General features: G+C 39.4%; 1 protein-coding gene across 2 annotated transcripts in view; it reads right to left on the bottom strand.

Annotated features, from left to right (window-relative positions):
• Window positions 1-12,372: 12,372 nt before the first annotated feature.
• Window positions 12,373-23,617, bottom strand: part of u2surp (U2 snRNP-associated SURP domain containing) — an 88,428-nt gene continuing 77,183 nt past the window's right edge. For both annotated transcript variants that reach the window (XM_069897380.1, XM_069897381.1), the window contains 7 exons: window positions 22,169-22,264; window positions 21,310-21,376; window positions 20,336-20,507; window positions 20,125-20,235; window positions 18,826-18,953; window positions 14,537-14,701; window positions 12,373-12,941 (listed from right to left, as the gene is read on the bottom strand). In XM_069897380.1, the coding sequence (XP_069753481.1) occupies window positions 12,803-12,941; window positions 14,537-14,701; window positions 18,826-18,953; window positions 20,125-20,235; window positions 20,336-20,507; window positions 21,310-21,376; window positions 22,169-22,264 (878 nt within the window). In that variant the 3' untranslated portion in view covers window positions 12,373-12,802. The remainder of the gene's footprint in view (window positions 12,942-14,536; window positions 14,702-18,825; window positions 18,954-20,124; window positions 20,236-20,335; window positions 20,508-21,309; window positions 21,377-22,168; window positions 22,265-23,617) is intronic.

Raw genomic sequence — 23,617 nt, 5'->3', positions numbered from 1 at the left:
TCTTTCTCTGACTGTAAGGGATGCCAGGCAATTTGTCTGCCTTTCAGTGGACTGAAGGAAATTGTGTAATATCACATTCTCTGCTTTATTGCGTGACAATAAAAGAATATTGAATACTGAAGTAACTTTTTAAATCCCTCTCTTTCCACTTTAATACCCAGCTCTGATAGATGGTTTTTCATCCAATATCAAATAATAGATCATGCTATATTTCACTACATGAGGAAACCAAGAATAAATAGCAAAAGTATCACATTGTGCTTTTTTTTTGTGTGAAGCGAAAACTCTGCCCATGCTAGATGAGTTAGGTCCATTCAATTTCACATTTTAGACCTCTATTATTGTGAAATACATTTAATATTTTATCATAATGAATGATAGCTCGATAATTATTGCCCCAATTTCCAATCTTATTTGGAAGAGAATATATTATTGCCTCCCAAATATTACTAATAATTTTGTGGTCTGTTGTATTAATGTTAATATAATAAATATTATATTAAATATTGTATTAAAATGAATAATTTTCCAAGAATTTGTTTCAATCATTGCCCATTCACGTACCAGAATCATTTTTTTGAAGTTTGAATAAAATAGAACACGAGTTTCTTTGGAAAGGTAAGATGTTGAGAATTGGTTTAGAAAGGTTAATGTGGACATTTGATCAGGGTGGACTACAACTACCAAATTATAAGCATTATTCTAAAGTGGCTCAATTGAGATTTTTGTCCTCCTGTTATCAACGGGATAAAAAAAAACAGCTGGGAAACGAATAAAATTGGTGAAACTCCTTCTGGAGCAAATTTTGTACAAATGGAATAGTGAATTGTTTAAAGGAACTAAAGATTTATAGTATTAAAGCATATATTAAAAATATGGAACAGAATTCATATTGAGAGAGGAATTAAAAATGATCAATGACCATAAATGTTGTTAAAACAAAATCAACTTCTTCCCTTTACTTTGAATAAGTCTTTATTTGACAATTGGTTTAGACTGTCAAAGTTATAAGTTGCAACCATCAGGGCAAAGGAAGTGAAAGTTAAAGATAGATCCCTCTCCCACCAGGCCCAGCTTGATCAGCACATTCTACTCTGTTGAATCTTTGAACAACCCATTTCAAGATCAGAGTTTAAAAACTCCTGCCATTTTGTGGTAGTAGTAATTCATTGCATTGAGGATTGGAGTTGGGAATCGATTGGTGCGGAATAAAACTATATAAAATGGGCAGCATGGTTGGCGTAGTGGTTAGTACAATGCTGTTACAGCACCAGCGATCAGGACCTGGGTTCAAATCTGGAGCTGTCTGTAAGGAGTTGGTGAGTTTTCTCCGTATCTGCATGGGTTTCATCCCTCCATTTAAAACCTACTGGGGATGTAGGCTAATTGGGTATAATTAGGCAGCCTGAGCTTGTGGGCTGAAATGGCCTGTTACTGTGCTGTGTGTCTAAATCTCTGTCTAATATGAGAGCAAATCTAATAACATAGGTCACAACTTCCAAACTAAAATATGCTTCCTTGTGGCTTTTATAACCCAATCACTCACCAAAACAGAGGATTATCCTCCAACTAACCAAGATATGCACCTTATTTTTTTTCTGAAAGAGAGGAGATGGCAGGCAGAGAAAGATTTATGGCATGCAGTTGTAGTCACCACGCTATATGAAAGATGCAATTCCAGGGGAGATTCACCAGATGCTTGCAAATTTCAGTAATGAGAGTGGAGAGAGGAGGTCTGTTTTCCCTGGAGAAATATAAAATGAAGGGAATAAATTGTGTAGACTGCATCAGAGGTGAATAAAACTAGAGAACATATTTAGGGCAAGATATTTAGAGGGGATCTGAAGAGACCCCTTTCCCGCTCAGAATCTACTGCCTGAGTGATTGAAGGAGTCACTGACATTTGAGCAAGATATAGACAAGCACTTGATCACCTTGGCACAGGCTATGGGGCAAGTGATGGGATTAATACAAATGGGTGCCCACTTATTCAGCACATGGTGGGCTAAATAACCCATTTCCACAACTTGTAACTGAAGTTTGCGTGGGTTTCCGGAAGGAAAAACATTTTTTAGGCTCTGACAAAGGGTCTTTGACCTGAAACAATAGCTTTGCACGTTATTCCACAGATATGCTCAACTTGCCGAGGGTTTCCAGCATTTTACCTTTTATTTTCAGTTTCCAATGTTATGGGCCCAGAGGACCCCAAAACCCAGCAGCAATAGAAATTCACCAAGACAAATGGTTACATAAACAAAAGTTGCTTTAAACATGAAAACAGAATCAACCTTTAACTTATTACTAATTGTCGAGCGCGTCAAAAGAATCAAAGGCTTGTTGATCCAAACCAAGGTTTTTATTAACTAGAAGACTGGAGCGTATCACATGTAGGTCGACCAGTCCAGAATGATCTGGTCTGGCTAGGAGCAACCCTTAAAGACCTGCCAGTAGGCATGGCTACGCTCTCAGCCAATCACAATCATCCTACACTACAATATATACATATACACATTGGTGATAGAATCTGTAGTATCACACTAATAACTTAACCTAACCCCTTTCTAATTCTAAGCACATGTGTATGCAATGTGTATACAAGGTCAGAAAAATTCTGATTCACAGTCAAATCTCAATTCTCACCCTTCCAAGTTCACTGGTTGCAGGCAATTCTTATACTGTGCACAGAATTTAACTTTTATGAATTTCACCAGGCTTTCGTGCTTGCAAAGGTTCTTGTCAGAGAGATTTGTTGCTCATTGGACACCGACAACTGATTCTTTTAGATCAGCCACTTCAGTGTCTTGCTAAAGAAATGCCCCATCAGTGTTTTCCAGATGATAATCTCTTTCTTTCAGGTCACCACAGAGTTCCTTTTTGTTTCCCTTATTTCAAGTGAAACATTATGCAGCCTGTTCTCTCCTCTTGTATGGACCACAAAGACTTTGACCAGGCTGAACTCAGAACTCACAACCCATCTTCAAAATTGGGTTTTCCACAGCTTGTCCTGTTCCAGTCCCAGCTGCTGCTGAACAGTAGCACTGAATTTACTCTCTCTCTCTCTCTCTCTGAGGAAAAACTGCACTTAGACTGCGGCATCAGACCTAAATCTTCTGAGTTTGTTCATCTGTTGCTTTCCAAAGCAATAATCCATTACTCAAAGGCATGTCCAATTAACACCGACTTGTGAAGTCCTTATAGGCATTCTTCAAAGTTGGTGCAAAGGCCTGGAATGTCTGGCTTGAGCAGAGCTCTGGCATTTTAAATGAGATCCGTTTTGAAGTGTTTGTATGTGTGTGACCTAACCCAAAATTTATCTCCTTTAAAACATAGCTATATACAATATAAAATATAACATAATCTGTCGCACAAGCATCTGCAGTTTCTTTTCGATTTTGTTTTTTACTATGCAAATAGAACTGAACAAAATTTTTTTTTCCATTAGGTGTGTTTCCTGAAAAAAAAAAGGGATCATGATAGACAACTTCAAGCTGAACACAAAGATAATTCTGGATTTGCTTATCACACAAATGGGGTGTAGATATGCAAGATTAGGGTGCTCCATACCCAACAAAGAAAAGGTTATGCTCTCGCTGCATGAACGTGCATTTTCTTATTCATCCCATTCTAAATGTTCTCATCTCATGTGAGGAACCTCAACTATCTCTTTGCAGTCTTTTCGCTTTTGTTTCCTGTTCATTTACTCATGTTCTATTTTCCATTCATCATTATTTTAACCATCCTTGTCTGACAACAATACTCAACTTTTGACACCTTTTCCTACGGTATTATCGGTAATTTCCTCGGTAGTCCAAGGCTGGGCCTTGGTTATCCTATTCTTCTACCAAGCAGAAAAACAAGTTAGGTGCAGTCGGGTGGGAAATGAAAAGATACATTTGTTTAATCCAAAGCTATCATAGTAAAGAAAAGCATAACGTAAAGAAAAACATGAAATCGCAGTAGATTATGTTTCCATGGGAACAGGCTATTTACATATTGAGGAGAATTATTGAGTATGATAGATCACAAAAACATATTCCTCAAGGGATGTGATTGAAGGCTCACTGCAAATTACAGGTCCTTCTTTGGAAGGTTCTCAGAGGAAAATTCAGATGATGGCCTGTGTGAGGAAGCTGAAAATTCCATTTCACAGCAGAAGTGATACTTGACGCAGTGCCTGTGGGACTAAGGCCAATGCTTGGGTGGAGGCAACCAAACAAAATACAGGATGTACAATACCTTGGAAGTAAAATATCTCAACTCTCAGAAGCCAGATTAAAGTTGACATGAAATCATGAGATCATTTGGGCATAAGTTATACAACAGAAATGCATACATGGATATTGGCCAATTAAAAGTGCAGCAAGTGGCAAAATGAAAGGCAGTAGAATTCGATGATCTGCACAGAAATAGAATTAGCTCAATAACAGGAAGTGAAGCATTCAGATTAATAAATTGCTCACAGGATTCGATTCAGCCAATTACCCAGGTTTTATAAGCATACTGATGAGAACAGAATGCTTATAAATGATATGAAAGTTGGTAACAACGGACTTCAGAGGATAATTATAGGATGATAAATGGGTGACAATATAGACAGACATATCTCATTGCACAGAGGATGCACTAATATGGGAAGAGTACATTATCCTGCAAATTAAAATATTGTAGCTGGGCAGATGAACCTTGATGTTTATACACTCAAATTCTTAAAGGTGGCAGGGCATGTAGATAAGATGACTAATCACATCCAGGTAATGTAGTCATGGAACATAAAATGCATCATTCATGGTAGAACTGATTAGCAGTCAATCAAGTCACCTTTATTTATCACTCGTACCATGCTTGCACAGTAAAGATGAGATAGCGTTTCTCCAGGACCACATTTACCATACATTAGAATAAAAGTTAAACACTTTGAAATATTAAAATAATAAGACATATACAGTCAAAGTCCACTATCCACATAGGTTCTGGCAATTCAAAAGCCTGTTGGCTTGGGGGAAAAAACCTGTTGGACGCAAGGACCCGAGTGCTAAGGTGCCTTCTACCAGATGGCAGAAGGGAGAACAGTTTACATGAGGGGTGTGTGGAGTCCTTCACAATGTTTATTGCCTTTCACCTGCATCAAGTGTTGTAAATGTCCTTCATGATAGGAAGAGAGCCCCAATGATCTTTTCAGCCGACTTCACAATCCTCTGCAGGGTCTTGTGGACCAAAGAGGAACAGCTTCCAAATGAGCGGTAATGCAGTTGCACAGGATGCCCTCGATACATCCTCTGTTGAATGTAGTGAGAGTGGAAGGAGGGAGATGAACTTTCCTCAGCCTTCGCAGGAAGTAGAGGTGCTGCTGAGCTTTCTTGGCTATGGAGCTGGTGTTAAGAAACCAGGTGAGATTCTCCGCCAAGTGCACTCCAAGGAAATTGATCATCTTGGTGTCCTCAACAGTCAACTGTCAATGGACAGCAGAGCATGGTCCCCATTGCACTCCTCCCCCCTTCCTGGGCCCCCCTGAAGTCAACAACCATCTCTTTTGTTTTATTAACATTCAGAATCAAGTTGTTGGCTCTGCACCAGTCCATTAGCGACTGCACCTCATCTCTGTACGCTGACTCCTCATTCTTACTGATAAGGCCCACCACAGTTGTGTCGTCAGCGAACAATGATGTGGTTCAAGCTGTGTTTAGCTACACAGTCATGGGTCAGCAGAGTGAACAACAGTGGACTAAGACCACAGCTCTGGGTTGGGGGGAGGGGGGGGGGTGGGTGGTCTTGGAAGTGCTGTTACTGGTCCAGACTGTTCGAAGTCTCCCTCACAGGAAGTCAAGAATCCAATTATAGAGGGTGGTGTTTAGACCCAACAGGTTCAAATTCCTTATCAGGTGTATGGTTGTGTTGAATGCTGAACTGAAGTTAATAAACAGCATTCAAACAGAAGTCATATTTTCCAGGCGGGTAAGGGCAAGATTGAGGGCAGTGGCATTGTCCATAGAGTGGTTGGATCTGTATACAAATTGCAGGGAGTCAAGTGACAGAAGCAGGAGCTTGATGCCTCTCGAAGCACTTCATGACGATGGACGTGACTGCGACGGAGCGGTAGTCATTGAAGCAGGACACAGATGACTTCTTTGGCATGGAGACAATGGTGGCAGCTTTAAAGTACGTTGGGACCATGGCACTTCTCAGGGAGATGTTAAAGATGTTGGTGAGTACATCTGCTACCTGAGCTGCACATCTCCTAAGCACTCTGCTGGGAATGTTGTCCAGTCCAGCAGCTTTCCATAGGTTGACCTTGCCTAACAACTCTCTTCATGTCGGCCACTGCAAGACATAGCACCTGATCAGGTGTCATGTTCTACGCACTCAGGAAAACCCTTTAAAGAGTGTAGAAGGGCTACCTTGAAACAAAGGCTAATAGGTGATGCATCAAACGTTTAAGAGGAAGAGAGTTGAATGGCAATTGTCGATCCAACTACTAGAAGTGATGGTTATTCTCAATCTAAAAATGACGGACAAATGATCCAAAGAATTTTTTTTTCCTACTCAGGATCTTAAAACATTTTGTCCAAAATGTGGATGGAAGCACATTCCCTTTAAATTTAAGTATTCAGCAGGGTAACAGGCCCTTTTGGCCCACAAGCCCTGTGCTGCCCAATTAACCTACAACCCCAGTTTGTTTCAAATAGTGGGAAGAAACCAGAGCCCCCAGAGAAAGCCCACAGTGTGGGATTCAAACGCCAGTCCCAATCTCCCTTCAGGAAATGAAATTCCATTTCACACTGTCTCTATCTATTGAGTGGCACTATTACCAATTCCAGAGGCCCTGGACAGACATTCATACCCTTACGGGCCATGAGCAGCACCATTTCGTTTCTTTAAAAAAATATAATGTAGGACTTCCTTTTCTGGCATCTCTTTGCAAAACTACAGGATCTGTTCGGGTTCTGCAAGAGGCAGCATTAATGGAACATCATATTATGGACAGCTAATCAACTCAACAAGTAGATCAATGTTCTTAGGTACATCCAGCAGTAAATGTTATGGCGGATGTAGGAGGGGACATCTCAGTGCAGGCAGATCCTAACACGAGTAAAAAGGCAATGCTAAAAGATTTAAATATCTTTGGTGGGAAATATTGTAGGGATAATTAATTTCAGTCTCTTGACTTCAATTAACTCCCAACACTGGATAGAAGACAATAACATAACATCCCAGCTTTAGTGCCATAACCTTGTGTCCAGAACTAGCTGGATTTCAAGCCAAGCTATGGGCATCCTGCCACCTCTCAAAATCTGCCTCTGAATCCAGTCCAGTCCAAGTAACATTCATCTTACATACATGTCAAGCAATCAAATAGTGTCCTCCATAATGTTTGGGACAGACACTTCCCCCCCCCCCCCCACCACCCCTTCTATTTGTCCCTGTGCTCCAGTTTTAAATTTGTAATCAAACAATTTAAGAGATTAAAGTGAACATTTCAGATTTTATCTATTATTTGTAAACATTTAGGTTTGACCACAGAGAAATTACCTCTTTTTATACAGTCCCCTCATTTTAGGGCACCATAGTATTTGGGACATAGCAATAGCATGTATTTTAATGTCGTCATATTTAGTACAGTGTTGCATATCCCTTGCATGCAATGACTGCTTGAAGTCTGTGATTCAGACATCACTAGATGATGAAGATTTTCTCTGGTGATGCTCTGCCAGGCCTCAACTACCGCCATCTGCAGCTCCTGATCGTTTCAGAGGCTTGTCCCTTCTATTCAGCATATGGATGACGCTCAATTTGATTTAGATCAGGTGACTGATGGCCATTCAAGAATTTTCTAGTTTTTAAGCTTTGGAAAAAATCCTCTGTGGCTTCAGCAATACGTTTGGGATAATTGTCTTGCTGTAGGATGAAGCGCCATCCAATGAGTTTGGAAGCATTTGCATGAACTTGAGCAGATATTTCTATACACCTCAGAATTCATTTTGCTACTGCCATCACCAGTTACATCATCAAGTGCGCCAATACCTGTGGCAGCCATACATGCCCAGGCCCTAACATCCCGACCACGCTTCACAGATGTTGTGGTGTGCTTCAGATCTTGGGCAGTTCCTTTATGCAGCCACATTTTGCTCTTGCAATCACTCTGATACAGGCTGATCTTCATCTCATCTGACCACCTTTTTCCAGAATTCTGGTGGCTTTTATATACTTCTTGGCTATTCTGTTTCTGTGGCTAACTAGTGGTTTACAGCTTGCAGTGCAACCTCTGTATTACTTTTCATGAAGTCTACTGTGGACACTAGTCATCGACACATCCACACCTGCCTCCTGAAGAGTGTTAGACAGGCGTTTGGAGACTTTTCTTCATTATGAAAAGAATTCTGTCGTCCGCATTAGAGGTCTTCCTTGGACTACTAGTCCCTGTGCAATTACTGAGCTCACCAGAACCCTTTTTCTTTGATTTTATTTAATCAACATATACAAGATCATAATAACAAACAGTAGTAAATAACCAACCTTTTTCTTCTTAAGAAAGTTTCATAAAGATGATTTTGGCAATCCTAAGGTTTGGGCGATGTCTCTTATTGTTTCCAAGAGTTTCATTGGCACATTCTGGAAAAATGGAAACTACAAACTCAAACGGTGATCAAAAGCTTCAAAACAAGCCTAGCTCTCTTATACCTGCACCAATGAAGTAATTGAACATACCCAAGTAATCACAAGCACATGTGAAGCCAAATAACCCCAATATTATGATGCCCTGAAATGGGGAAACTATGTATAAAAAGTGCTGTAATTTTTAGATGGTCAAACCAAAATATAGACAAATAACCTTGAATAAAATCTGGAATGTGCACTTTAATTACATGGAGCACAGGGCAAATAAAGGAGAAAATGTCTTTATCCCAATAATTATGGAGGGCACTGTATATTGACATCCCAAGAATCCCTGTAAATTAGAAAAACAGGATTAACCATGGTTTAAAGAGCAGTTCACACAGGCAAAGTATTGTGGCAATTGGGTGACATTTTTCCCCCACACTCAAGTTGTTGAGTATGTGATGAAATTCTTGGCTGGACTTTAAGTAACCAAAAACATCCAGAATTTGGCTATCCATCTTTTGCCTTTGAAAACAGTCTCTCCACTATGAGTAAACCATGGAGATTGGGCCGGCACATCGCGCGGCAGCAGACGCGGACAGAGATCACTAAAGCGACTCCCAGGAGAACAAACCGGCGGGGGTAGAAACTGGGGCAGCATCAGACTAACAGCCCTAAAATGGTGTTGGTCAAGCTGCCCAGCTAATTCAGCAGAAACAGGCTGGGGAAAAAGGGCATTCATATGCATGGTCATTCCCGCCCACTATTGTTATTTATACAGTTGAACTCAATCAGCAAAAACCGGCAGGAATTTTGAACAGTATAAAAGCAGCCTTTCCAGCCCTAATAAAGGAGTGAGCTTAACCTGCCACACTATGTGTGTTTCTTTGTAGCGGTCGGCTACAGATTCAGTATTCTACACAAACAATTTATTGCAGAAACTCAAAGCTTCTGTCAAACCTGTGACCATGACTATATGAATGTACAGAGTTGGAAGAAACACATGAATATCACTGAAAGCTTCCTTGCAAGTTGGCCAGATTTTGAAATATCAATCTTCCTTTTTTTTCTGCTGGAACCTCTTAACCAAAATCAGCGTGGAAGTCCAACCAAGATTATTCTGCAATGGATCAAGGTGACACCCCACCAGCCTCTGAGGGCAATAGGGTTAACCAATAAATATTGGCTTTGAGATCAATGACCACAACCTCTAAATGAATGAAAATATAATCTGCAATATAGTGAGCTTCCGTGTGGAAAAATTCAAAGAAAACTCCTGTCTATCATGAAGGACTGCTGTTTCACAACATGACAATTCCAAGATGCAGAGCAGTATCAACCATGATACTTTGTCTTCTCTAGCTTCTGGGAAACATATTGGCACTGGAATTCCAAAGGACATGTCTGGCAAGCAGGGCTCCAAAGATCCTTAGACATTGATGGCTCCTTAATTGCATCAGATTCGGAATCAGGGACTGAGGAGGTTGACTTGGATGCCTTGAGCTTGAGTTATGGTAGACGGTGCGTCTATGGAGGCTATGAGAGCACATTACCATCTGAGGAGGTGGCAGGATCCACAGACACGATGTCTCTCGGGGACTCTCTTACCTCTGTCTTGATAGGGGTGCTGGCCTATTGGCATCTGTCTGCTTTTTACAGGGCAAACAAAGGAAAACACATTTTCTGTGTGTGGATGACAATAAGAAAAAAAATCTGACTATCTACTCAGATTTGGCAGTTTTCAAAAATTCCTATCCATTCCACATTTACTTTGTGATGGCATGAAAGCTGTGATTATAATCAAGGGTCCACCATAATGAAGACTTGGTCAAGACTGTCAACGCTTTTCCTAATCTTTCATGGTATAACATTATGCCTCATCTTAAACAAGCCCTTTTGTTGGATGGCAGTAACTGCCATCCAATGCGGTCTTCTTACCCTATCACTTCTCAGGGTTTTTTCTCTACCATCCCACCTGTATCCACCCCATTACCTTTTACCTTAAAATAAACACTACTAGCCTCACCACCATTTTTCACAAGTTCCAAAAACAGTAATTATTGATGTGGAAACCGGTCATAAACACAACAAAACTGGGTCAAAGTTGACCCAAAAGTATAATGGGAAGAGCAATGCAGAGGTCTTTTTCCAGCACAACTCTTGGGATTAATAAGTGCCACTTTAAAGTCAAGTGGCAGAAAAAAGTTTTTATGGTATGTGCCACTCCGGAACCATGGTAATGCAAACATGGGCTTGTGCTCAGTATAGTAAAAGATGCATAAAGTGACCTCAATCACTCCAGCTCCAATGGGGAAAAAGAATGCAAAAAGGAAAAAACAATCAACTACAAATCTCCTGTTTGCTAATCTGATTTGGAGCAGAATTGCCAAGTAGGTAATGACAGTTAATTATCTCCAGCCAGATTTACTGGTTATATTTGTGCACCTCCAGGTGGCAACTAAAAGAATCATATTGAAAAATCTGGGGACCAATAACCTGGTTTTCAAATATACAGAATTTCAAACATACAATAACATATTCAATCAAAAAATAATTAAAGTTCAATTTGACTGCAGGCACACATTGTGGAGTTAGCAAACACACACACACACACACATATATATCACACACATAAAATCAGAATAATGAAATTTAGATGCATGACCAGTTTTCTGAAGCCACTAAACAAATAGAAAAGGTATTACAACAAAATATTTAAATTTGGGGTCTTTGGTCATCAATTTCTCTCTTTCAGAAACCTAAACTGCAAAGGACTTAGAAAAAATATAATTGATTAAAATGCAGCACAATTAAAATCTACATTTTTATTGCCTGCTTTTTACTTGGCTTGTGTTCACAATCCACCAGGACTCTCCTTGTCAGTATTGTGCAAAAGGTCATTGTTGTCCTTGGAGGTTGACAATGATGAAAATATGAAACCAAGGACAAACAAGGTAAAGTTGAAATGTAGATACAATGGATTAACATCACAAATATCAAATGCATTGCGCAGGTTCCAATTAGAGCATGAATTCAGCAAGTGTAATCCACTTTGTCACCTCAATTACAAAAAAAATCATTGTGCAAAATATTTTGACAAAAGTTACCAGTGCACACCTTAACTCTATTAGGTTTCTGATGTGCAAAGAAAGATTGCATTCAAGAAGGAATTCTAAATATTTACACAGTTCTAATTTAAAGAGTGTAGTCTTTTAAAAAACAATGAATTTGCATTATCTAAAAGTGATTAAAATGTCAAAGAACAGTTAAAGTTTAAAAAATACAAAAATATGCAGTTTTATCAGCATGTTAAAAAGAGGAAAAACAGTTTAAGGTTTTGCAGACAGTAGCTTTAATAGAGGTGCTGAGATGCTGGCCGTGTTGAGTTTCTCTTTTCCTTTCAGATATCCAGCATTTTGTCTTCACCACAATTTTTTTGGGGGGCTTCTTGCCATTCAGCTAAAACAAAAACCTTCTGAGAAAATGCTAGTTCCTGCCTCTGTGCACCTTGATTTTCACACTTGGTCTTCCTTATCACGAGGCCAATGCAAAATAAAAGAGCATGTTAACACACGTAGCATTTCAAAATATGACAGTTTCCAATGGCTTGAAAGATTGACTTGCACCAAACTACTCCCATTCCCCAAGCCACTCAAGACTCCTTGATGTGCCATTTTAAAACACAACTGAGAAGAAGTAAAATCCGTTCCAGGTTGTGTCATTGTGAAATGCCCCAAAATCCTACACGTTAAAATACCAAGAGTTGAATAGCTCAAACATTATTGCATTTACTTTATTATAAAACAAGAAATTATGTAACTTACTGTACTGATTTTTATTCAACTCTCATTGAATGTTAAAAATTACAAAAGGATAACACTTCTGCTTCAGGCTTCCTCATACACCTCTGTAAATACAATACTGCTACTGCTGGTGGAAGAGACATACAAGGATCCTCATGAGAAATCTAACATAAAGGGGGTCTGTTTTTACACAATCTACAAACAGGGAGTTTAGGGGTTGATGAAGCCAAAGCATTATAGAAGTCAAATTCTTTCATATACAAAAAAGCACACAGATTGACTGGAGTTGAATATTCATACTGAATGCATGTGCATTCAAAAAAAAAGCCAGGAATGATATTCCTCAGTTTGTTTCAGGCACGGGACAAAACTAAAATTACAGAGAAAAGGTGATGAACTGTTTACTAGTGTTTGCTCTTCTTTGATTTCTTGTGTGATCGATGTGGAGATCTGGATTGGGATCTAGATTTTTTTGAAGATTTTCTGGGTGTCCTGGAACGAGATCTTTTGGACCGTTTCGGAGTCCTCGAGCCAGATCGGGATCTGCACAGAATTGTAAAAAAAAGTCAAGTACTTAAAAAACATGCAGCAAAGAGTTTACAAGATTTTAAAACATACAATTGTTCAGTGCAGAAACTAGCCCTCAGTCCACCTTGACTACACTGACCAATTTGCCACCAACATTAATCTCATTTGACCACATAAGGTCCTTAGCTTTCTGTGCCTTGCCTACTTAAATGCCAGCCAGATTGTCTCAAACAGAGATTGCATGCAACACCGCCACAACCTACAGTAGCAAGTTGCAGGCACCAAGCACTCTCTGAAAAAAAAACTCTCATCAAATTCCTCTCAAGATGTCTTTCTTTCACTTTAAACCTATGTTTTCTTGATTTTAAAAAAATTTATATATGCCTATCACGGTACAAAGATGAGGCTGAAGTTGTAGCCATGTTCCCAACTAGATGTATTGAATAGGTGATCCAGTTCAGGTGCCTTCTGAGTTCCCTCCAACATATCTTCAGCCAATTCAATTCACTCCATGTGATATCAGAAACAGCTGAAGGTTCTAGACACAGCAAAGGAAATGGGATAAACAGCCGTGGAAATCCTCCAATATCTGGCACCTACAGGGAATGTGGATGCTGAATATACAAATTTTCCGGTTGCCTGAGACTCACTCTTACAATGCATAACTAATACACCTGCATAGACAGTTTAATAGACAAAAGACAGTGCAAAATGTAAACAATTTGAAATACAAAATCAGTATTATAGTTCACTTTAATCCCGTAACTTACAAAATTTAAATTCAAACCCCGGTCACTGGTGGTGTAACAGTGCTGCACTAGGGGAGGAAGTGGTCATTATTAATCAACAACTTAACTTACTAATCATCAATACCACGGCTAAAGAACAGGCCTGAGGCTAGTTAAGCTGTAGCAAATGACTCAGCTTCTGTCACCTGTAGTGAATTCCACTATCTGGAAGTCACACTAAGAGCTTGATAAAATGCTCTCTGCTTACTTGGATGAGTGCAGCACCAACAACTCTCAAGAAGATCAACCTGATTCAGAACAAAACAGTCCACTATCCTAACCATTCATTCCCTTCATCACCAGTGCCCATTGACTGTGTATCATTTACAAATGCACTGCAGTTAAATGACCAAGTTATTCCAACAGCATTTCTCAAACCAGTGACCTCGACCACCAAGGACAAGAGCAATAGGCACACAAATTGGAAACACTGCTCCTTCATAGTCATTATTTTTAAATTCAAAAACTCTCTGACCAACAGCACCTTGAACAGAGAACTGTGGTGGTTCAGGACATTGTCTCACCATCTTATTTCTGGCATAAAATGAAGCTTAATAAATATTGGCCATGGCGACAATACACAGAAAAATTAAAAGGATTAATTGAAAAAGGAATGAGCAGGTTGCCAGAAGAAGAGAATGAAAGAACTTGTGTGGCTGAGCCACAAGAAGCCAGGTACCTATATAACTGGACAATACTTCCTGATCGATTTTTAATTCTTAAAAGACTTTGGTTTTCAGTTTAAGTGCATTTCCAATACTCAGCACACCATTGGAAAAAAAACCCACAATGCAAAGAACATGAACTCATGCCAGGACATACCTTTTGGACTTCTTATTGGTATCTCTCGGTGTGTCTTTATGTGCCGATCTGGTGTGTGGACTGTCTTTGGTACGTGATCTATCTGACCGTTCGGAACGCGGTGACGGCGACTTTCCACGCCTGGCCACACGAGCTGGACTGACAGATGCACTGTGCTTCCTTTTTCTGTTGAAAGATGTCATGCCATTATAACTCAAAGCAGCTGCCTAAGCTTCACATTTCAACATTTTACTCTCTATCTAACAAGAACTTGTCAAACAGCAAATAATAAAATCTACAAATAATATCCCACTTCAAATCAGCTTTACTACCAAGTGACTGCTTACAACCAAGACAGATGGAGCACAGAAATAGGATGCAAGCAGCTACCAGAATGGACATACACTACAAATACAGTACAAAGCCAATTTTATTTTTAAAATTTAAAATCGGGATAAATGAGGATATCCGAAACAAATCAGAAATCCTCATTTATCCAAAAATTTTTGAGAATCTCAGGCTGCCGGCAGCTGCAGGGACCTCAATGGGGAGATTAGCATTTATTTCTGGTGAGAATTAAACATTATTTTAATGCTTTAAAAAGCCTTCCTTTGTTGCTTGTTTTATTTTCAACACTTATAAGTGATTTAGATATTGCTACTGCGCTGTTTTTAAAAAATGACAAATTCTCAGAAAAAAGTCTTTATCCGACATAGGCCAGGTCCCAACCATTTCGGATAATCGAAGTTGTACTGATGTCAAATAATATACAATATGCATCATTTTGTTTGATTATTCAACACAATAGTTTAATTAAACAAAAGAAAACCTAAACAATTCATTCATCCCCTCGTATCTACTCCACATTATACAGGCTCATTGTTGATCTTTTAACTCACCGTTATCTATTGACTCCTTCAACAGATACCATCCTGACAGCCATCTGGCACTGTTCCAAATATTCTCTACCCAATGTGTAAAGAAGCATCTTTTTAATTACTTTGAATGATCGACTTCTTGCTTTATACTGATTTATGATACAAAGCAATCCATCATAACGCTATTCTAACCCATCCAGACAGCTCCAATGAAATATGGATTTTTAAAAAGATCACAGTTCATTCTTCTGAACTCCAGGAAGAATAGGGCCAGTATGCTGAATCTCTTTCAGAGGAAATAAAACCTCTTCAACTAAGGAATCAACCTTTGCTGCACTCAGTCTATTGCAAGTGTATCCTTCCTCAGGGACTAGACCAATACACAATATCAGACTTGGTCATGTTAGAAGCCAAACCGGAACATGAAAACTACTGTACGTTGTTGAACTCAAACCCTCTTGCAGTAAAGCCCAAATTGAGATTTCATTTTTCTTCATCTGCTGTTTCATATACAAGAACATTTCTTCTTTCTTTGGCTTGACTTCGCGGACGAAGATTTATGGAGGGGGTAAAAGTCCACGTCAGCTGCAGGCTCGTTTGTGGCTGACAAGTCCGATGCGGGACAGGCAGACACGGTTGCAGCGGTTGCAGGGGAAAATTGGTTGGTTGGGGTTGGGTGTTGGGTTTTTCCTCCTTTGCCTTTTGTCAGTGAGGTGGGCTCTGCGGTCTTCTTCAAAGGAGGTTGCTGCCCGCCGAACTGTGAGGCGCCAAGATGCATGGCTTGAGGCGATATCAGCCCACTGGCGGTGGTCAATGTGGCAGGCACCAAGAGATTTCTTTAGGCAGTCCTTGTACCTTTTCTTTGGTGCACCTCTGTCACGGTGGCCAGTGGAGAGCTCGCCATAGAACACGATAACATTTAGATCCCTATAAACACCCATCATAATCCTCTCTTTAAAAAGATTTTCAATGGCCTCAGATAATCCATATCTCCTTTAAGTCTCTGCATTTTCACAACCCAATCCAAGACCCCTTCTATCACAATCTGTATAACCTCACCAGATCTTTTTCCTTTCTTTGCACATCAATAGAAATTTTTGGAGCTTATTTATTTCACATTAAATTATGCTGGATTTTCTGCTTTCTCCTTCCTTACTTCTTGGCTCTCTGTTATAGAATTCCGAAAAGTTTCCAATCCCACAACTTTTTGGCAACATTATAACCTTTTTTTTTAAATTTAATACCACCTCTAATTTCTCTTGATAGCCACAATTGGACTTTCTTTACCTGAAAAGGAGAAAACCTTGGATTTCATAATTTATAGCATTGATATCATTATTTACGCAAACTACTCCTTTCAGATCTTTCTTATGATCACCCTTACTGGACTCTACACAATTCCAATCCAAGTCTGGTCATCATCAGGGTTTGGTTGACCATAAATTGATTCTAAAGGTTATTATAACCAAAGGATAGAACTCCCACTGCTGCACAAATGCTCTTCATAGCGTGCGACTCAAATGGCCTCTGACAACCAAGTCCAACTCCTGGCCTTCATGTGTGACATAGTTCTTAGGTTTGGCAGCGCTGTTCTCACTGACAGGAAAAGGCGAGCCACTGGCACCTTGAAACCAGTTGCTCTAGGCAGAAAGGGCTTGTTAATCACAGAGGGTAACTCATCTAGGAGAGGGAAAATTCTGACTTCAAACCTTCACTGCCTTGCAGCTATACCTGCTCATAGGAAATGCTTTGGGAATAAACCCAGAGGAAAAATCTGGAGTCGGAGTCCCGAACGCAGCTGACTGCAGTACCGGCTCAGCAATTCCTGCAATGCTGCTGGCACCAAACTGTATCAATCTTTGTCGTTCCTTTGGGCCTGTCATTAGCGTGGAGGGAGTGGTCCTACTGCATTGGCAACGGACAGATCTGCATATCACATCTGCCCTGGCTTGCACCCTGGAGAGGCCATTCCACAGTGACTACCAGAGATGCAGTACCCCTTGTCGAACATGACTGACGGAGGCCAAAAATGTTTGCAACACCTCGACTTTCATGCACGTTTAATGAACTGTACAGCACAAGGTTAATTTCAATGCCTATTAATTCTATTTATAGGTCGAACAATATGCAACTCTGTGTAGAAGTACCTGAAGGTATTTTATATGCATATTCAAATAACTCCCTGAACATGAGGATTTAATAAAAACTTCGATGATTGGATTTTCTACAGTGGTTGCCTATTTGCATTGTTGCATAGCAGGAATACATCACTTCTTTGATAGTAGAACCCTTACCTGCTCGGCACTCTTTGTCTTTCTGAATTTAGGAAAGTAAGGTGTCAAGAGCACATTTACATTGGTCATGCTTGCAGTACATTTCAAATTCTATAAACTATCGTGACTGGCGTTTTATATTCACCCATTTCCTTATCTTTACAAAATAACAGCAGTGCACAATTTCCACTGACCCTAAAACCACGTTCCTTTTAGAATGCCATTTGAAAATGAGACCATTTAATAACGCTCACACCTTTGCTAAACACATATCAACAGCATCAATATGTTAATATCTTGAACTGATCGCTGGAATAATTACTACACCAACTCTAAATAGGACAGAAGAGTACAGCCTACGTGTTGGTGCTCAACATAGCCACCAAATTAAACTAGAGCTCTGCTTACACATGAAGCATAACCTATTCGCTGCATATTCAGTGTCTACCAAGAAGCCTCTTAAATGTTACCGTCATATCTGCTTCTAACACTACTCCTGATAACATATTCCAGACAAATGCTTGAGTAATTGAGTATGATTTCTCAAAAGTATGACGTCTACTATTTATATTTTAACCATATAACCGTTTACAGCACGGAAACAGGCCACGTCGGCCATTCAGGTCCGTACCGGTTCACTTGAACAACTCCACTAGCTCCTCTGCAAACTCCTGAGGAAGTAGAGGCTTTCTTCATGATGCCATGGGTGTGTTGCCTGGCATTAATCAGCACAATCCCCAAGTTTTGACTTTGGCCAGGTGGCTTGTGTCGTAGTCAGAGCTTATTCCTTGCAGTCTTTCTGCTTTTTCTTTTGCAAATTTTGATTGGGGAAAATTAATTTGTTTAAAAATATCTCAAAACTAGTAGTATGAAACCACAATCAGTCATTAACCAGAATTAGTGACACCGCCTAGTGACGTCACTGTCTTCACTTGCACCATTTTAGCATTTCTCAACCAAAGACAGACTTGCATAAACATTTTTAAAAATCCTCAACTGGGAAAAGAAAAATCACCAAGTGCCCAGCACAGAATGGTCAGTAAATGCATCCAATGCTAGGACACCTCACACTCCAAAAACATGAGGAAAAGCAAAGTAAAATATTGTGATTTTAATACTGTACTAGCAAGATGCTTGAAACACCAGTTAGGAACAATACCTCTCTTTTCCTGAAGGGGAAGAAGAGTTTTCTTTTTCTTTTCTATCTTTTACACGGAACTCTGATTTAATCACATCTTTCTCTTTGTCTTTTTTGTCCTTTTCTCTTTCCAGTTCTTTCTCTTTCTCCTAAATGTGACACAAAATACTGAAGTTCAAGTTACAATATCAATTGAAAGCAGAATAGCAGATATTAAAATAAATAAAACCACAAACATTTCAAGACAAAGAGTGCATACAAATCAGTTGATTGCAAGAATTTATTACTGGGTCACAAAACACAGCAGTGATTCTCAACCTTTTAATTTCCACTCACATCCCACTTTAAGTATTCCCTATCCCATCAGTCCTCTGTGATTAGTAAGGGATTGCTTAAGGTGGTATGTGAATGGGAAGGGAAGGTTGAGAATCACTGCTCTAGACCCAACTGTTACAGAAATATTTTGCTTGAAAAAAAAACTGCCATTGCCCATTTCCTTTGGAGTTATGAAACGGTGCACATAATGAGTCGATTAGGTACGATTAAAACAGTAATTTTCAAATTTTTTCTTCCCACTCACATCTTACCTTAAGCAATCCCTTACTAATCACAGAGCACCTATGGAATAGAGAATACTTAAAGTGGTATGTGAGTGGATAGAAAAAGGTTGAGAACCACTGCTTTACAATGTGATACAATTGGAATTGTTATCATAGCGATTAGTGGAATGCTATTACAGTGCAATCAACCCAGACGTGAATCCGGCACTGTCTGTAAGGAGTTTGTACATTCTTTCTGTGTCTGAGTGGGTTTCCTCCAGATGCACTGGCATTTTCCCACTCTTTAAAAATGTATGGAGTTTGTACATTAAGTGGTGCATTTGGGAAGCATGAACTCGTAAGTCGGAAGGGCCTGTTATCATGCTGCACGTCTAAATTTATAAGTTTAATCAAATCTACAAAATAGTCCATGGATGTTAGAATTTAAAGCCTCAAATTTGATGTCAGATCATCAAACTGACCATTCCACCATCTTATATGTTAGAAGTCCAAAAATCCAGATGCCAGAAATCTCTCAAAAACTCTCACCTGAAACCCAGACAACATGAGAATCTGGACTTGTTCAAAACTCCCTGCTTTTTTGTGCATGCCTTGTGTAATCGCCAAGAGATGTACTGCCTAAGAATCCAGAAAATCAAAACCAACAATCCCCGCGCAGGCCGCACTTTTACTGTGGTTAGTAGCTTGATAGTCATGTTTTTTTAAAAAGAAAAGAAACTTAACCAAATTTTTTAAAAAAGATAGAATATGCTGCATTTACCCGTTGAAGCAGTTTGTCTCTATAATGTTCCACTTGCTCTTGCATGCTCTGACCTGCTTTTTTAGGCCTTTTTCCAGATTCCAATTCATCCTGGAACTTCATTACCTTAAGCTAAAAGTAATGTACATTTTCAACATGGGTATTTTTACAATCCAAAATAAACAGTCAAAGACGATCATGCAGAATGCCACAATGCAATAAACATTTGCACCTCTATTTCACGAAGTTTCGCTCGCTTTTCTTCAGACATTTCTGAATACTTAAAAATAGGTTTGGGTTCTGTCATCTCTTCTTTTAGTGGGTTGGTAAAATAGAGCAACTCTTCTGATCTCGAGATTTGATCCTCAATGTCATCATCGTCACTTTCCTTTAATGTACTGTCCCTGTTAATTACAAGACAATTACCCATTGTAGAAAGAGACAAAAATCAATAACCGAGTCTAAGTCAATGATTAATAAATTCCTACCCTATGCACAAATTAAATTCACTTGGCTTCAAATCCATGAAATGGATTTAAACAAATTTGCATTTTGACGCCTGGTTTATATAAAGATCAGGGGTTCTCAAGCTCCCCCCCCCACTCACATACCACCCTTACTAACCACAGAGCACCTATGGCATAGGATTACTTAAGGCAGAATAGGGGTGAGGGAAAAAGGTCTCTCTTGTGAAAGAGAAGCCCAAAGGTTTAGTTTCATGGCCCATCATAAATCCTTAAGTGTACACAACTAAAAAAATGTTATAGAGCATTTTGTATACATACAATTTATCTTAAATTTAATTAAGCAGCTTTGGCAAAGTCGCTATTTATAAAGTAATTAATTAATTAGGCGTACAGCACAGTAACAGGCCATCAAGGCCCATGAGTCCTTGCCACCCAATTTACTCCCAATAAACCTACCTACATTCCCCCCCCAGTACGTTTTGAAAGTGGGAGGAAACTAGAAAACCACGCAGACACGAGGAGAACGATCCAACTCCTTACAGAGAGCACAGGATTCGAACCCCAGTCCCAACCGTGCCGTCCACAACACCTACTGCACAGGATGAAGGCCTGAATGCAGTGTGTTATACAATTTGTTCCTTTCATTGGGTTTTCATGAATCATTATTACTTATTCGTATCCAAACTCGAAGTAAAATGTCACTCTCTCTATATTGTAGAAAGTCGAAATATCAACATACGCTGGTTGTTCATCTTCCTCCGATTCAGTCGGTTGGTCAAAGAGCTCCCATTTCGAAGTAGTAACAGCTGTAAGAGAAGCCAGTGTGTCACTTCAGGTAATATCTACCAATAAGCTAATCTTGCAGTATTGGAATTGAAGACAAAAACATCACCCAAATGTTGCAGGAAATTTGGTAAGCCTGTTGAATTAACAAATGTATGAGTCTATAGGAGAATTCAGTTTAATAAATAGTCTGGTTTGGAAACTTGGGGTGCCCAGGAATGCACAACACTGCACAGAGTATCAGATTATAGTCAAGACCATTGTGGGCATCAACCTTCCAACAATTGAAAACATCTATGTGAGATGCTGCCTCAAGAGGCCTCCGACATCATAAAGGATCCTCGGTGCCCTACTCACCTCCTCTTGCAACCATCTTCAGGTAGAAGGCACAGAAGTCTGAAGCCTCTAGTTCAAGAGCAGTCGTTCCCCCCCCCACCACCACACAGCAGCTGTTTAACCTCCCTGTACTACCATAACCCTAACCATAAATTACTCTGGGACTAAAAGATCTGTCATCACTTTTGTAAAATTATTTTCTTTTACACCACTGGCAACTATGAATCTCTTTGTCTGTCTTGTAGTTGGTACATCGTGCGTACCTGCTTCCAATGGCAAGTAATATTTTCTCCGAATCTGTACATTGTACTTATGTCTATGGCAATAAACTCTCTCCTCATCTAGAAACTAGTTATGTTAGTTTGTTCTTGTCTGAATCAAAACCAGTACAAGCTCAATATTATAAAGAGTCTATATTTCTAAGTTAATCTGCGTGCATTGTGGAGACAAAAATCCAAGAGCATTTATTTGAAACTTACCTTGCGATTCCAACTCTGCTTCATCTACTGCTTCCCATTTTGATGGTGCAACTTTAAAAACGGACTGAAACTTCTTGGAGTCTTCAAGACCATCAACTGACAAAAGAAAGGTCGTTGAGCAATCAAAGCACCATCAATTAAGACTTTTTAAATCAATAAAATTGATATAAAGCAAATGGCCCAGTCAAAACTACAAAAGTGCTTTCTACAACCAGTTAATAGTGAAGAGACTGGGCTGAAGGATTGCAAAACATCTTCCAATCCAGTCAATGCAAACATAGTTCCTTACTGTCAACACCAACATCTCAGTTTGGAATAGGATGAAAATTGTTGGGAAAAGTTGTCATCCTTGCCTAATAAAATGCACATTGCATAATTTTGAAAGTAGATGCATGTTATGAATAACTGTGCACACAAAAGCACCACCACCAAGGTTCTAAGTAGACCCGACATGGTTATACCACCACCCACAAGTCACACACCATTCTGACTCAGGAATGTAGTAATCACAGGAATTCCAAACTTACAAAGTTACAAATCCAACTTTACGCAAATTCTCCCATACTTATTTGAAGTATTTTCCAAGCTAGTAAGAATGGTATTTTTAATGATTAAATACAGTATATATTCCATTAGTTTAATTATGGGTAGTGTTAGGCAATTATTCTATGAATGAATTATAGCGTGATATGATACAGAGAAATCAGTTTAAGCTTCACAGCAACTGAACATTTGTATAACACGAGAACTGTCTGTATTTTGCCAGGAGCCAAAGAAAATTAGGAATAGGGCAATACAAGCCAGGTTATTAGACCCGTGAAGTAAATCACGAAAATCTGAAGACACCATGGTTGAGGTAAAACAAAATGCTGGATAAACTCAGCTGGTCAAACAGTAGCAAAGATTTTAAAAAATACATAATATATGTATTTTAATGTATTTGCTTTTGTAAAGGCATTTGCGTTTGTAACGGCATTTGTGTTCGGTACATAGAGGGCAATGTTTGACCAGCTGAGTTTCTCCAGCATTGCGTGCTTTTAATTAGACTTGTGAAACCTAGCATCAGTAATAGCAACTTTAGAAAATACTGTTCAGACCTCAGCTGGAGTAGTGCATACAAGTTCTGGTCATCACACTGATGGGATGGATGGAATAGTGTTGGAGTGGGTACAATAGGTGTTTTAGTAATGAGGAGAAATTAGCTCTTGTTTTCTCAACTTGAGGAAATTGAGCAGGTCAAGACAGAGATGTGCAAATTTATGAGGTCTAGATATGGTAAACAACGGTGAACTTTTCTACACATTAGAGGTAGATAAAACAAGAGGAATGGATTGAGGGTAAGGGTCAAAGATTTAGAGGGAATCTCATAGGGGCCAATTTGACCCAACAATTGGTAAGTACCAGAAAAGCACAGAGTGGTGGAAGCAGAATTGCTGAGACTATTTTAAA

The sequence above is a fragment of the Narcine bancroftii genome, chromosome 9 (genome assembly GCF_036971445.1).
Source record: "Narcine bancroftii isolate sNarBan1 chromosome 9, sNarBan1.hap1, whole genome shotgun sequence".
Lineage (NCBI taxonomy): Eukaryota > Metazoa > Chordata > Chondrichthyes > Torpediniformes > Narcinidae > Narcine > Narcine bancroftii.
The sequence above is the reverse complement of the archived record's forward strand: the minus strand, read 5'-3'. Positions and strand labels throughout refer to the sequence as shown.